The sequence below is a fragment of the Ursus maritimus genome, unplaced genomic scaffold (assembly GCF_017311325.1).
Source record: "Ursus maritimus isolate PB19 unplaced genomic scaffold, ASM1731132v1 scaffold_18, whole genome shotgun sequence".
NCBI classification, from domain to species: Eukaryota; Metazoa; Chordata; class Mammalia; order Carnivora; family Ursidae; genus Ursus; species Ursus maritimus.
Window position 1 is genome coordinate 54,581,693 of NW_024424230.1, and position 14,022 is coordinate 54,595,714.

Genomic DNA, 14,022 nt, shown 5'->3' on the forward strand with positions numbered 1-14,022 from the left:
TTCGAAACCAGTGTGTCTAGGTAGACAGAATAAAGTGACATGAACATGACATTAACCAGATAGGGGCTTGGTGGTTCAGAGAAACAGGTAAATAAATAGATGCTCCAAGGGGATGCCCAGCCTCATGAAGTCATTATCTCCAGAATAGATATTTCGAAATTATGACCACTCAATTTTGTGGTCAAGCATGAAGGTCAGGATCCTAGAGCTAGGTCGTTTATATTGAAATGACTTCTTTCATATTGCTTTGATCTAAATCTTCCAGTTTTGCTGATCTTTCGAGAATTTTAAAACCTGAGAAGGGCTATGTAATTGTTTGTCTTATTAATAAATGCTCAAGTTTATTTTCAGTCACTTATAACGTGCTTAAGGCTGCTTACATGGGGAGAAGCACAGAAGATATAATGGGAAGTCCTACAAATTGCGGTTATTATGGGGAAATGGATATTAATATCAGATAGCAACCCCCCCCACCTCCCTGGTACCCAATGACTATGTTTTTTATCATTGTCCGATTCCTTTTTAAAAGAAATCCAAAATAAGAAATCTGCCTTTAATTAACATTTCTACAAATTTGGGATTTACCTGATTCTCCTCTAAACATTAAGCTAGAACAGAATGTCAGAGAAGGGGTAATGGCCCAAGCCTAAGAAATGCGGTATTTGGTTTCACCTTGGAAGTCACAGAAATACCTCTGGGATAGATGGCCATTGCCCAGAAGGCACCCAAAAAGCAGATGGGTGCCCATCTCAGGAAGGTGTAGGGAAGCCAAGTTGTACTTAAACCTTGCTGCTTTGCTCAAGAACTGATCGCCTGAGCCTATGGAATGTGTTGCTTTCCTAGGACACCTCAAAGGAAACTCAGGGTCATCTTTAACCCCCGCCCCCCCACGTACCTTACAGAGACAAGGCTCTGAGCATGGGTCCTCATTCACGCTCCCGGCCCGACTACACTCACAGCGGGTGCAGGCTGGGTAAGCCTTGTAACCAAATTGGCAGCGATCACATTTTTCTCCTGCGTAGCCTTCCTTGCATGGACATTGACCTGGCCGCTTCCCTGGGAAGAAAAGGATGGTGATGGCCCAGCAGGAGGGTAAACAGGTTAAAGCAGGGGTTGGCAAACTATTTCTGTAAATGGCCAGAGATGAACTAGTTCAAGCTTTGTGGCCAACGAATACCTGTTACAATTATTCAACTCTGCCCTGAGTGCTTGGGGGCAGCACGCAGAATACAGCAACAGATGGGCAGAGCTCTGTTCCAATAAAACTTTATTTACAGGAACAGGTGGGGTGCCAGATACGGCACACGGACCACAGTTTGTCGATCCCTGGTTTAAAAAAAGAAAACAGACATGAAAAACAGAGGCTGCAGGGAATGTCCAATGGTGCTGTGACTTTGGAAAACAGGGCACGTGATGTGATGAGCACTGGCTGTTCTGCACAGCTAATAAATCATTGAACGCTGCATCTGAAGCTAGTGATGCATTATATGTTGGCTAATTGAATTTAAATAAAAAATTTTAAAAAACAACAAAAAACGGAAACCAGTTTGGCGCTTCTTCAAAATATGAAGCATGTTACACTATGACCCAGCAATTCCACTCCGCACCACTTACCTAAGAACAATGAAAACATATATCCACAAAAAAGTTACACATGAATGTTTGTAGCAGCATTATTCATAATAACCAAAAAGTGGAAACAAATGAAATACTCATCAACTGATGAATGGCTGTATAAAATGTGGTACAAACACGATAGAGTAGTATTCAGAAAAGAAAAAAAAAAGGACCAAAGGACTAATGGAAACTACAGCATGGATAAACCTTGAACACCTGATGCTAAGTGAAAGAAGCCAGTGTCAAAAGACCATACATTGCATGGTTCTATTTACATGAAATGCCCAGGATAAGCAAATCCACGGACAGAAAGTGGATCAGTGGTTGCCTAGGGCTGGGGCGGAGGGCATGGAGGGAAGTGGGGAGTGATTACCAACGGGGAAGGGGTTTCTTTATGGGATGATGGAAATGGTCTCACAGTAGGCTGTGTTGATGGTTGCATCCAAATATACCAAAAAACATTGACTCATATACTTTAAATGGGTGAATTATACTACAGTAGTGAACTGTATCACAAAATAAAGCTTTTTTTTTTTTGAAAGCACATGGGAAGTGGTAAAGGGCAATGAATACTCTCTGCTTTTAATGGCAGCTCTGAAACTGTCTAGTTATATAACCTCAGCCGAGTTTCTTAACTGCTCTGAGCTACAGCTTCCTTGCCTATAAAATGCATTAAATAATTTCTATCTGCTACGGTTGAATGTTTAAATGATGTATTTCTTAAAATGCACCCAATCAAGGGTAATTCTCACTACAATCAACATCACCCTCATTCTCATTAGCATCCCGTTACCAGTCACGTGTAAGGATTAATTCAATTGTGTAAATTACCCTCTGCATTGTGGCTGGGCCCCACCCTTGGCACATCCTTCCCTGCTGATCAAATCCGTTTTAACTGCTAGTGACTGAGGATTTGATGAGGTCACAGAAGTCTTTGAACAGATGCGACCTTTTCAGAAGATTCTGGTATTTGCATGTCCTTTGCCAGTTTTTGAAACAGAAAGCACTCTGACATTTACAAAGTTAGCAGGAGAATTTGTTTGCTTTGTGAGATGATGTATGCAAAAGCCTTGGGAGAGCTCTTAGAGAGCTAAAGACAGGGATTGCTATTTACTGTGTCCCCATATGGCTTTAAACTGAGCCTTATGTCTTCTCTCATCAAATGCTCAATTATCTGATCAAATGTCATGTCATCACCCCAGCATTGCCCTCTTTGCACCCCATCTCCCTCCAATCACAATTCCTAATTTTGCTTCATGCCCACAGCACTCATCCCTACCCAGAGTTATATTACACATGTACTTGTTTGTTGAGTGTCTGCCTGTGAGTAGGAATTTTGATCATCTTGCTCAAGTACATATTCCTGGGCCCTAAAAAATTGCCTGACACACAGTAAGTGCTTGATAAGTATTTTGTAAACAAAAGAATCAATAGAGAATCATATCACCCAGTTTCTATCCAATGATGATAGTTCCACCAGGTACAAATCTTACACACACACACACACACACACACACACTCATCAATTCAAGCACAAAAACGAATCAAAGACTTACCTTTGTGTAAGCCAGATTGGAGCTCATCTTTAATACAGACCGAACTGAGGGACCCAAAAGGGTCACAGTCACAGGGACGACAAGGGTTGTCCTCATAAGGAGACACCTGAAAGGTAGTGTTTGTCCTGGATTATCTTACCAGAATTAATAGCAATATTAGCAATAATATCAACAATAATAACCAATGACAAGGTATTGGCTTTTTATTCAAATGTGATTATTATAATGCTTTTGTATACCCGGGGAGTGTAGGTCTCAGGAAAGTAATGTGAGCTCAAGCCAGAAAGCCCCAAACATTTTTTTGATGGGACAGCAGCTAGTATCATTAGCAGAGTGTCGCCCTTTCCCATGACCACGGTCACGTGGCTCCCCTCGCTCAGCTACCTCTCACAGCCATATAGAAGCATCACCTAGACCAGACCTCCACAGGGAGCCAGGTGACAACTACATATTAGGTCAGCTGAGGACAGATTGAGCACTTCCTACAGACAGGCAAGATACAGCTGCAATAGTTTTTGGTCACTCTTCACACACAGTATTACACAACCAAGATTACACAGCCAGTAGGGCCCCAAATCCAAGTTAAATAACAAGTGAACATCCTACTCTGAGCAAGAAGATAGGACAGATAGAGGGGGAAATGGATATCTGAAAAATGCTACTAGCAGAATAAGAATATAAAGGAAATATTACAAAAGGAAATGAGTTTCTAATATTGAAGTTGACCACCGGCGAAATCTCTTTTCCACTTTGAAAAGGCAATGAAATTCACTCTCACCTTGTAAGGTCTGTAATATCCATCAATACAGGTTTCACAATTGATTCCCATGGTGTTCTGCAGGCAATTGATGCAAACCCCCCCTCCTCGGAACTGTCCAGCAATGTTCAAACTCCTCCTCTGATTTGCAACATTTTCATCGTAGTAACAGTCTTGGGCTTTATTGTGACAATTACATTCTAGGAGGATTTTAACAGAGCAATGAATATATTTATTATGTCCTATATAAAGAAAACCCTTCCCTCCCTAAGTAAGTTTCTATGGCCATAAATTAAATTAAAATTCCAGAATAAGTAAATTGAATAGGATATGGGCAATCTTATGGGGGACAATTGGGAGTAGTCATCAACATTATACACATGCACACCCATTTGACCCTTCAACCTATCTTCTGGGATCATAATCCCGCAGAAGTACCTGCACTTATGAGTGATGTGTACAGGCTTAAACATCACATCGCTGTTTGTGTTAACAAAAGACTGGGAACAACTGAACTATCCATGGATCGTAGCCATTTTAATTATATTGTATCCATTTAAAGGAATTCAGTGGTACTGTGTTTAAAAACAGCATTTCAATAGAGAACAAACTGGTGGTGACCAGAGGGGAGGTGGGTGGGCGGGGGGTGAAACAGGGGAAGGGGATGAAGACACATTCATCGTGAGGAGCACTGAGTCATGAATGTACAGAATTGTTGAAACACTACATTATACACCTGAAACTAACATGACAGTGTGTGTTACTTATACTGGAATTAAAAAAAAAATAAATTTAAAAAATAAGAACAGCCTTTCATAATTGCTAACATGGGAAGATTTTCAAGACATACTGTTAAATATAAAGGCGATGTGTAGAAAGACATGCATAGCTTGTCAGGTTCTATGTACGAACTATGTTGGGGGTAGGAACATATTGATGTACGCTTTGTTTGCATAAAAATTTCAGGAAGAACATAGTAAGAAATAGTAAAAAGTGGGAAGGATGGAGACAGAGTGGAAGTAATACTTTCATTACATATTTTTTATATATAGGTGGATGTTGGAATCATGTGAATATATTGTCTACTTAAAAATTAAACCCAAATTAATAAAGAATACATTCATCTATGGGAAGAGCAACCCGAGATAAAATAGCAAACCCCTAAATATACAGGTGGGCCTTAATACTTTAAATCGTATTCAGGTAATATGTAACTTTGGGAACTCTTTGAATACTTAAGAAAACAAGTTACGCACTAGTCACAATGTTAAGTCATCATCAAGATAAGCATATTAAGAAGGAAAAGCACTGCATCCTTCCATCCTCAGTGGACCTACTTTCGCACGTGTTCCCAGCAGAAACAGTGCCAGGCCTCCAGGGCTGCTGGTGGTACCCAGGACAGCACCTACTGCAACTCTCTCCGCAGGTGTTATGCTCACACTGACACTGTAGTTTCTAGAAATGGGGAAGACAAAAATGACATTTGGAAATTAACCTATATATTTTTCGTAACTTTATTTTTAAAAGAACTGATCACAGTCCCATATCCAGCATAACGGTACACCTGAGGACATATGGCTCCAACAAAGCAGAGGCATTATAGAGAAAAATATACACACATGACCTGGTTACAAACTGAAGTGAGGAGGAATAAAACAAAACTCAAAATAGAATGGGTTCATGAACAAAACGTTTTCCAAATAAGATGCACTGATATTCAGGGTTTATAAGCTCCTATTAATAACTTTCCTGACCTTCCTAGGTTTCAGCCTCAAAAGAGGATAATCCTATTCAAGAGTCAGAGAAGTACAAAGACTGGGGGGGAATAGCAAGTCGCTTCATATAAGTGGTTTAAGAGGAGACAGGGTGTCATATTATTCACTTAGTATTATGCTAAAATGGGTAAACTTGATTTTCTCTTGATTTAGTACCAAAAACATGGAAGAGGGAGAAAATGGGGAACCATTCTTTTAAAAAATACAAGCATAGTTTATAGCTGTGCATGGTTTTTGCTTGTCAGTCTTATAGAGAAAAGGGTTTCAAAGATCATAAGGCCACCAGATTGTATACTTGAAAATGGTTAAAATGGTAAATTTTATGTTATGGATATTTTAACACAAAAAAATTCATAGTAAATACTTAATTAGAAATACATCTTCTTTTTTTTTTAAAGATTTTATTTATTTATTCGACAGAGACAGAGACAGCCAGCGAGAGAGGGAACACAGCAGGGGGAGTGGGAGAGGAAGAAGCAGGCTCATAGCGGAGGAGCCTGATGTGGGGCTCGATCCCAGAATGCCAGGATCACGTCCTGAGCCGAAGGCAGACGCTTAACCGCTGTGCCACCCAGGCGCCCCTAGAAATACATCTTCTAAACAAAAAAAGAAATAAAAGGCATCCAAATTGGTAAGGAAGAAGTAAAGCTCTCACTATTTGCAGATGACTTGTTACTATATATGGAAAACCCCAAAGATTCCACCAAAAGACTACTAGAGCTAATAACTGAATTCAGTAAAGTTGCAGGACACTAAATAATGTACAGAAATCTGTTGCCTTGCTATAGAGTAATAAGAAGCAGCAGAACGGGAAATTAAGAAAGCAATCCCATTTACAACTGCACCAAAACAATAAAACATCTAGGAGTAAACTTAATCAAAGAGGTGAAAGACCTATACTCTGAAAACAATAAAACACAGATGCAAGAAATTCAAGATGACACAAAAAAGTGGAAAGAAATTTCATACTCGTGGATTGGAGGAACAAATGTTAAAATGTCGATATCACCCAAAGAAATCTACAGATTTAATGCAGTCCCTATCAAAATACCAACAGCATTTTTCACAAATTAGAACAAACAATCCTACAGTTTGTGTGGAACCATTAAAGACCTCAAACGGCCAAAACAATCTTGAAAATGAAAAACAAAACTAGAGGTCTCACAATTCCAGATTTCAAGTTATATTACAAAATGGTAGTAATTAAAACAGTATGGTACTGGCATTAAAAAACAGACATATAGATCAATGGAATGGAACAGAAAACCAAGAAATAAACTCACAATTATATGGTCAATTAATCTTTGACAAAGGAGGAATGGATATAAAATGGGAAAAAGACAGTATCTTCAACAAATGGTTTTAGGAAAACTGGTCAGCTACATGCAAAAGAATGAAACTGGACCACTTTCTTCATCGTACACAAAAGTAAACTCAAAATGGATTAAAGACCCAATGTGAGACCTGACACCATAAAAATCCTTGAGGAGAGCACATGCAGTAATTTCTCTGACATAGACCATAGTAACATTCTTCTAGATATGTTTCCTGAGGCAAGGGAAATAAAATCAAAAATAAACTATTGGGACTACATCAAAATAAAAAGTTTCTGCACAGCAAAGGAAACAATCAACAAAACTAAATGGCAGCCTACTTAATGGAAGAAGACATTTGCAAATGACATATCCAATAAAGAGTTGGTATCTAAAATATATAAAAAACTGATACAACTCAACACCCAAAAAACAAATAATCCAATTAAAAAATGGGCAGAAGACACGAACAGATATTTTTCCAAAGAAGACATCCAGATGGCTAATAGACACATGAAAAGATACTCAACATCACTGATCATCAGGGAAATGCAAATCAAAACTACAGTGAGATATTACCTCATACATGTCAGAATGGCTAAAATCAACAACACAAGAAACATCAGGTGTTGGCGGGGATGCAGAGAAAGGGGAACCCTCTTGCAATATTGGTGGGAATGTAAACTGGTGCAGACACTGTGGAAAACAGTATGGAGGGTGCTTAAAAAGTTAAAAATAGAACTACCCTATGATCCAGCAATTACACTACTGGGTATTCACCCAATAAATTAAAAAATGCTAATTCAAAGGATACTCACACCCTATGTTTATTGCAGCATTATTTACAATAACCAAACTATGGAAGCAGCCTAAGTGTCCATCAATAGGTGAATGAATAAAGAAGAAGTGCTATGTATCTATACAATGGAATATTATTCAGCCATAAAAAAGAATGAAATCTTTCCTTTTGCAACATGGATGGAGCTAGAGTATAACACCAAGTGAAATAAGTCAGCCAGAGAAAAACAAATACCATATGATCTTGCTCATATGTAGAATTTAAGAAATAAAACAAAGGAGCAAAGGTAAAAAAAAAAAAAAAGAGAGAGAGAGAGAGAGAGAGAGGCAAAGACAGAGACAAACCAAGAAAGGAAGAGGTGTGGCGTAGTCAGGATGGATGAAATAGGTGATAGAGATTAAAGAGTATGCTTATCATGATGGAAAAAAAAATCTGCTTTGTGCTGGACATACCAGGAAAACAGAAAGAGAGAAACAGATCCTCCAAAGAAAGTGGAATAAAATTGTTCAAAAAAATGAAACCAGTTAAATAATCTGAAAAATATTTCTTGTAACATAATTTTATACCTTTCAATGTCTGACTTGAATAAAACACAGTAAGGCAAACACTATAGCTATAACTTCTGTTTTAAAGTTTTAATAAACTGTAAAATACTAGAACTCACCTTTGTAGTTTCATCCCATGGGCAGCTGCTAGCATGACCGTAACAAATACACATTCCTCCAACAGATATGTCTTTGATTGAATAGTAATACTAAGGAAAAAGAAAGTGACAAACAAAAATTAAGGCCTCTTCTATTTCAGTTCAAAGAAGATGTTGGGCTCTCCAATATATAGCTTAGCCGTTATTGGTAACCTAAAAAATAATTAGATATAGGGGCGCCTGGGTGGCACAGTGGTTAAGCGTCTGCCTTCGGCTCAGGGCGTGATCCTGGCGTTCTGGGATCGAGCCCCACATCAGGCTCCTCCGCTATAAGCCTGCTTCTTCCTCTCCCACTCCCCCTGCTTGTGTTCCCTCTCTCGCTGGCTGTCTCTCTCTCTGCCGAATAAATAAAATCTTTAAAAAATAATAATTAGATATACATATTCAATTATATTTCATGCACAAAGAATCCTTGTGTTGATCTAAAACAAATAATGCCCAAATGAGTTCATCAACAGAAACCAGAGAAGTCTAAAAGAAATTCTTAACTTGGCTGTACCTTATACCAGGCAGTCATATTCAACACCCATAACTGACAACCCTAAAAAACATTGCTACATTGAATACGGCACTATATAATTGAATATAGTACTTTATACAAAGGATAATAACTCATGACCAAGTAGAATTTTCCCCCAAAACTCAAAGTTAGTTCAATACACAAAAATCAGTAAATGTAAATCAACATATTAACAGAATAAAGGAGAAAAAAATCATTTGATCATTTCAATAGATTCACAAAAAACGTGTTACAGAATTTACCACCACTCATTAAAAAAATGGCAAGCTAGTAAAAGAGAATCTGCTCAGCCCTAGTAAAGGGAATCCATGAAAACCCAAGAGCTGGAAGTGAAAGATTAAGGGCTTTCCTCTTGCCTTCTGCTCTCACCATTTCCATCCCACATCTATGGGAGGTGCCAGCCAGTTCAATAATGCAAGAAAAAAGAAATCAAAGGCAGAAAGAGTGCACAGTAAAGCCAAACTCTCATTATTTGTAGATGATATGATTGTATACTTGGGAAAATCTATTAAAACACACACACACACACACACACACACACACACACACACAAACCTAGTAGAAATCATCTGTGGCTTTAGCAATGTCTTAATATGCAAAATCAATAAACAAAAGTGGACTCTTTCTATACACTAGCAATGAAGAAATGGAAAATAAAATTTAGAAAGAAACCTATTAAGGCTCACAGGCAAAAAAATTAAGAATAAATGAATAATAGATGCATGAATAAACAAATAATAAAACTTCACTACAAAGAACTACAGAGGACCAAGACAGGTGGAGAGAGACAGCATGTTCATGGATTAGATGATCCAATATTATCAAAATGTCTTCCAAAATCCTTCCCAAATGATTTATCAATACAGTAGAATCCCAGTGAAAATGTTAGCAGGATTGGGGGGGGGGGGGCAGAAATTAACAAATCCATTCTAAAATTTATAAGGAGACAAAATGAACCCAGAATAGCCAAAGCTGTTGAAAAAGAGCTCAGTAGGATTATTATAGTACCTGACTTAGAGACTTAAGTCTAAAATCTACAGCAATTGAGGAAGTTTGTTATTGGCATAAAGACAAATGGTGCTAGAACAGTTGCACGCATATGCAGGGAAACAGACAGCCTTGACCTCTACCTCACACCAAACACAAAAATTAATTTGAAAGACAATAGATGTAAAAGCTAAAACTATAAAGACTATACTAGACAGAAGCATAGGATAACATCTTTGCAAACCTGGAATAAAAAAGTAGTTTTCAGAAAGGACACAGAAAGCATTAAGTATAAAAGAAAAAATAATACATTGGACTTCATTAAAATCAAAACCTCTCAAAGGTCATGGGAATGTAAATAAGCAAGCTCCAGACAGAGAAGATATTTGCAATGTTGATATCTGACAAAGGACTGTACACAAAATATATTAAATATTAAAGTCTTTCATAGCTCTGCAATAAGGAGACAAATGACCCAAATGAAAAACGAACAAAAATACTCGATCAGATACCAATAAGCACCGGTTCACACGTGCCGTCAGGGAAATGCAAATTAACATCACAAGGAGCTGTCACCAATGCACACCAGAATGGCTGGTGTGAAAATGGGTTGACAACCCAAATCTGTGACAGTGTGTCACACAACAGCACTCCCACACGTTGCTGGTCTGCAAAATGGTACAACTTTCCACAAGGCTTCACAAATTCTTAAATATTAAACACACAGCTACCCTACAACTCAGTAATTCCACTCCTAGTTTATCCAAGGGATTTGAAAACATTTGTCCACACAAGCCTTGTACATTTACCATACACTTAAAATCTGTACATCTTCTCGAATGTAAATTAAAACTCAAACTTGACAATTTCCTTTTAAGTGAAAACAGCAACAACTTACTCGCTGAAGATTGGATGTGGGGTCAGACCAGTGAAGAGTATGCAATAATTACAAGACAAAGGGATTTGTGGGGGGGGGGGGGGGGGGGGCGAGGACACGATGTCAGAACTATCCCCTAGTTTGGAAGTGCCCTTCTAAACAAAGCATATATACTGATCTTCAATGAAGTCAGAAAAAAAAAGGGCCAACCTGGGAGGACGAAGCCAATCAAAAAGAAAAGTCTATTTTCCTTAAACAAAATAAACTTTTCACAGTGCACAGGAGCCCTGCCATAGACTTACTCGTCGTGTAACAATAGGATCAAGGTCTCTAGGGTCACGGTGGCTGAGGGTCATGAGATCGGCGTGGAGGGTTCTAATGCGCTGTAATCGAAGGCGGATGTATCGCGCGGAAGTGAACTCCAGCAACTTGGGGGAAAGATCATCAGCGCTCGGTCTGCCGTTGATCAGTGACGTATGAATCTAAAGATGAAGACAGCAACACGAACAAATGTCAAGTTGAAGCCTGCAGAAATACAGCCCTGATTGTTTAACTTCAGGACATAATCGTTACTGATACCATCTAGTAGCAAACCAAACAACCAGATTCTTATAGAAACCCAACATTTGTTAATTATTACTTGCGAACACCACGATCACAAAATACCTTCAATTAATTCAAAGTTATGCATTCCGGTATTTCAGACAGTGCTAGAAAACTTAACGGGACCACTGGTCCCAGTGTTGAGGGTATTTGAACATGCATCATTAGGTTACGACTCCTCTGAAACAAATTCTAAATGCCCGGAACAGACTTGGGAGAGTGAGAGAAGGTGCCAGAAAGTTTTGTATACCCACTTTCTTAATCTCTGCTCCTGAAACAATGCAGGCTTGCTGCAGAATTCCTGCTGTGAAGAGTCCTCAGGAGAGCTTTTGTAGTTTTATCTCATCGAGCCAGGCACTACTAAAGAATGACTTTTTCTTTGGGGGGCGCCTGGGTGGCTCAGTTAATTAAGCTTCTGACTCTGGATTTTGGCTCAAGTCATGATCTCAGGATTCTGAGATCCAGCCCCTCACTGGTCTCTGCACTGGGTGTGGGGCCTCCTTAAGATTCTCTCTCTCTCTCTGCACCCCCCACCCTGCTTCCTCTATTAAAAAAAGAAGAAAAGGGGAAAAAAAGGAAAAAAAAGAAAAGAATGCTTGTTTTTTATTGTACTCTGACTTTAACGAAGTGTGTCTGCCACTCTGGGAGTGGTGAGCTCTGAGCTGGGATACTTCACAAGCCATTTCCAATCCTCAACACCTCCAAAGGGGAGAACTTCACAGAGAAAACTAGAAACTACATCTTTTAGAGGCATTTTAGCTCCCCCTTTACTATTTCAACACATGTTCTTGCCCTGGTGTCATGGGAGAGATGCTTTAAGAGGATCTGATACAGTTACTGAGGCACGGCAGACGGAAGGCTGAAGGCTCTTCTCAAAAGGAAGAAATCAATAAGGTGAAATGTATGGGTTATGACATCAGTCATCAGGAGACTCCCGTCGATACCTTGAACACAGCTAGATGGTTAGATTAAAGAGCTCTGTAATCTGTACTAAGAGAGATCGACTTTGAGTGGTCAACGTTGGCTCTTACAATGGCTATCTTTACATCTGAGGTGAGGGCTCTGCGGTGGGCACAGTACCTCTCCATGCTCAAGCGGTACCAGTCTGGAATAGTAGGAGGTGCAGATCACTTCGTCATCAGCCCTGTAGGTGGGCGGCCCCCGTCTCGGAGTGATATTGTAACGAGTCAAGCACTCCGTGTCACTAACTGCATAATACTGCCAGGGGCTGAACGTGGTGCCGTCCAGAGAACGCTCCAAAATCCAGTTTCCAGGTCGAGGGGCGTTAGCAGCTTTGATGATGACGTAGGCGACTTGAAAGACCTGAAACAAAGAGAGTGAGAAATCTCAATCAAGAATCAGTAGCGACTGCTCAAAAATCCAAAGGCCTCTTGGCAGAATGACTGTCTGATGCCTCACTAATGCCTCCTCGTGCCTTTGAGTGTAGTTGTGTATAAATGTTGATCAGAAATAGGTCTTGTGTATGTTCTCCTGGCAGCACTGCTTTTCAAAATACACTCAAAAAAGTACTCTCACAAATACATTTGTGTTATTACAATCATCATTCACAGTTTTAATATTAACATAAGTGCTCGTTCTCCTGTTTCCAGCGTCTTTCCATCAGGATTCTGAATGATTATAGTGATATCACATTATACCAATGGCAGCTTAAGTGTATTTCTTACAGTAATTTGGAAATACGGCATCTGAATATGAGGGGCGAAAGTCAGTCCGCTATGTGTGTGCCTATTTGAATGACGTCAATCCCAAGTACGAACAATACAGAGAGCTGACAAGGATGTGGAAGAACAGGAACTCCCATGAATTGCTGACAGGAATGCAAAATGGTAAAGCCTCTTTAGAATGCAGCTGGCCGGTGTCTTTAAAAGCTAACCATATTCTTCCCATACAACCCAGCAACCGCACTCCTTGGTATTTACCTAAATGAATGGAAAATTTCCAAAGGTGAATGGATGGACAAAGTGTGATACTTCTGTACACTAAAATGTCATTCAGTGATAAAAAGAAATAAGCTCTCACACTACAAAAAGATACAGAAGAACCTTAAATGCATGTTGCTAAGCGAAAGAGCCAATCTGAAAACGCTACATACTATATAATTCCACACATACGGCATTCTGGATAGGGTAAAAATACAGAGACAGTAAAAAGATCAGTCGTTGCCAAGGGTGGGGGGAAGGAGAGATGAATAGGGGACCACAGAGGATTCTTAGGGCGGTGAAGTTATTCTATACGATATGTAATTGAGGACACCTGTCATTATATGTTTGTTAAAACCCATAGACTGTGCAACACAAAGAGAGAAACAATGTAAATGAGGGACTTAATTAGTAACAATATATCCACATGGCCTCATCCACTCAAACAAACGCTCTACACTAATGGCAGATGTGAATAAGAAGGGGAAAGGATGCCGAGGGGTGAGGGGGCTATGAGACTGTACTTTACACTCGTTTCTCTGTAAACATTAAACACTGTTCTGAAAGATGAAAAA

The 14,022-nt window shown here is 39.3% G+C and overlaps 1 protein-coding gene across 1 annotated transcript in view; it reads right to left on the reverse strand.

Annotated features, from left to right (window-relative positions):
* The window catches only part of LAMA1 (laminin subunit alpha 1), a 144,290-nt gene that overhangs the window by 101,912 nt on the left and 28,356 nt on the right, over positions 1-14,022 (reverse strand). The window contains exons 4-10 of the mRNA XM_008692580.1: positions 12,588-12,830; positions 11,207-11,386; positions 8,482-8,571; positions 5,268-5,385; positions 3,952-4,130; positions 3,174-3,279; positions 896-1,056 (exon numbers count right to left, since the gene is read on the reverse strand). Of these exons, the coding sequence (XP_008690802.1) occupies positions 896-1,056; positions 3,174-3,279; positions 3,952-4,130; positions 5,268-5,385; positions 8,482-8,571; positions 11,207-11,386; positions 12,588-12,830 (1,077 nt within the window). The remainder of the gene's footprint in view (positions 1-895; positions 1,057-3,173; positions 3,280-3,951; positions 4,131-5,267; positions 5,386-8,481; positions 8,572-11,206; positions 11,387-12,587; positions 12,831-14,022) is intronic.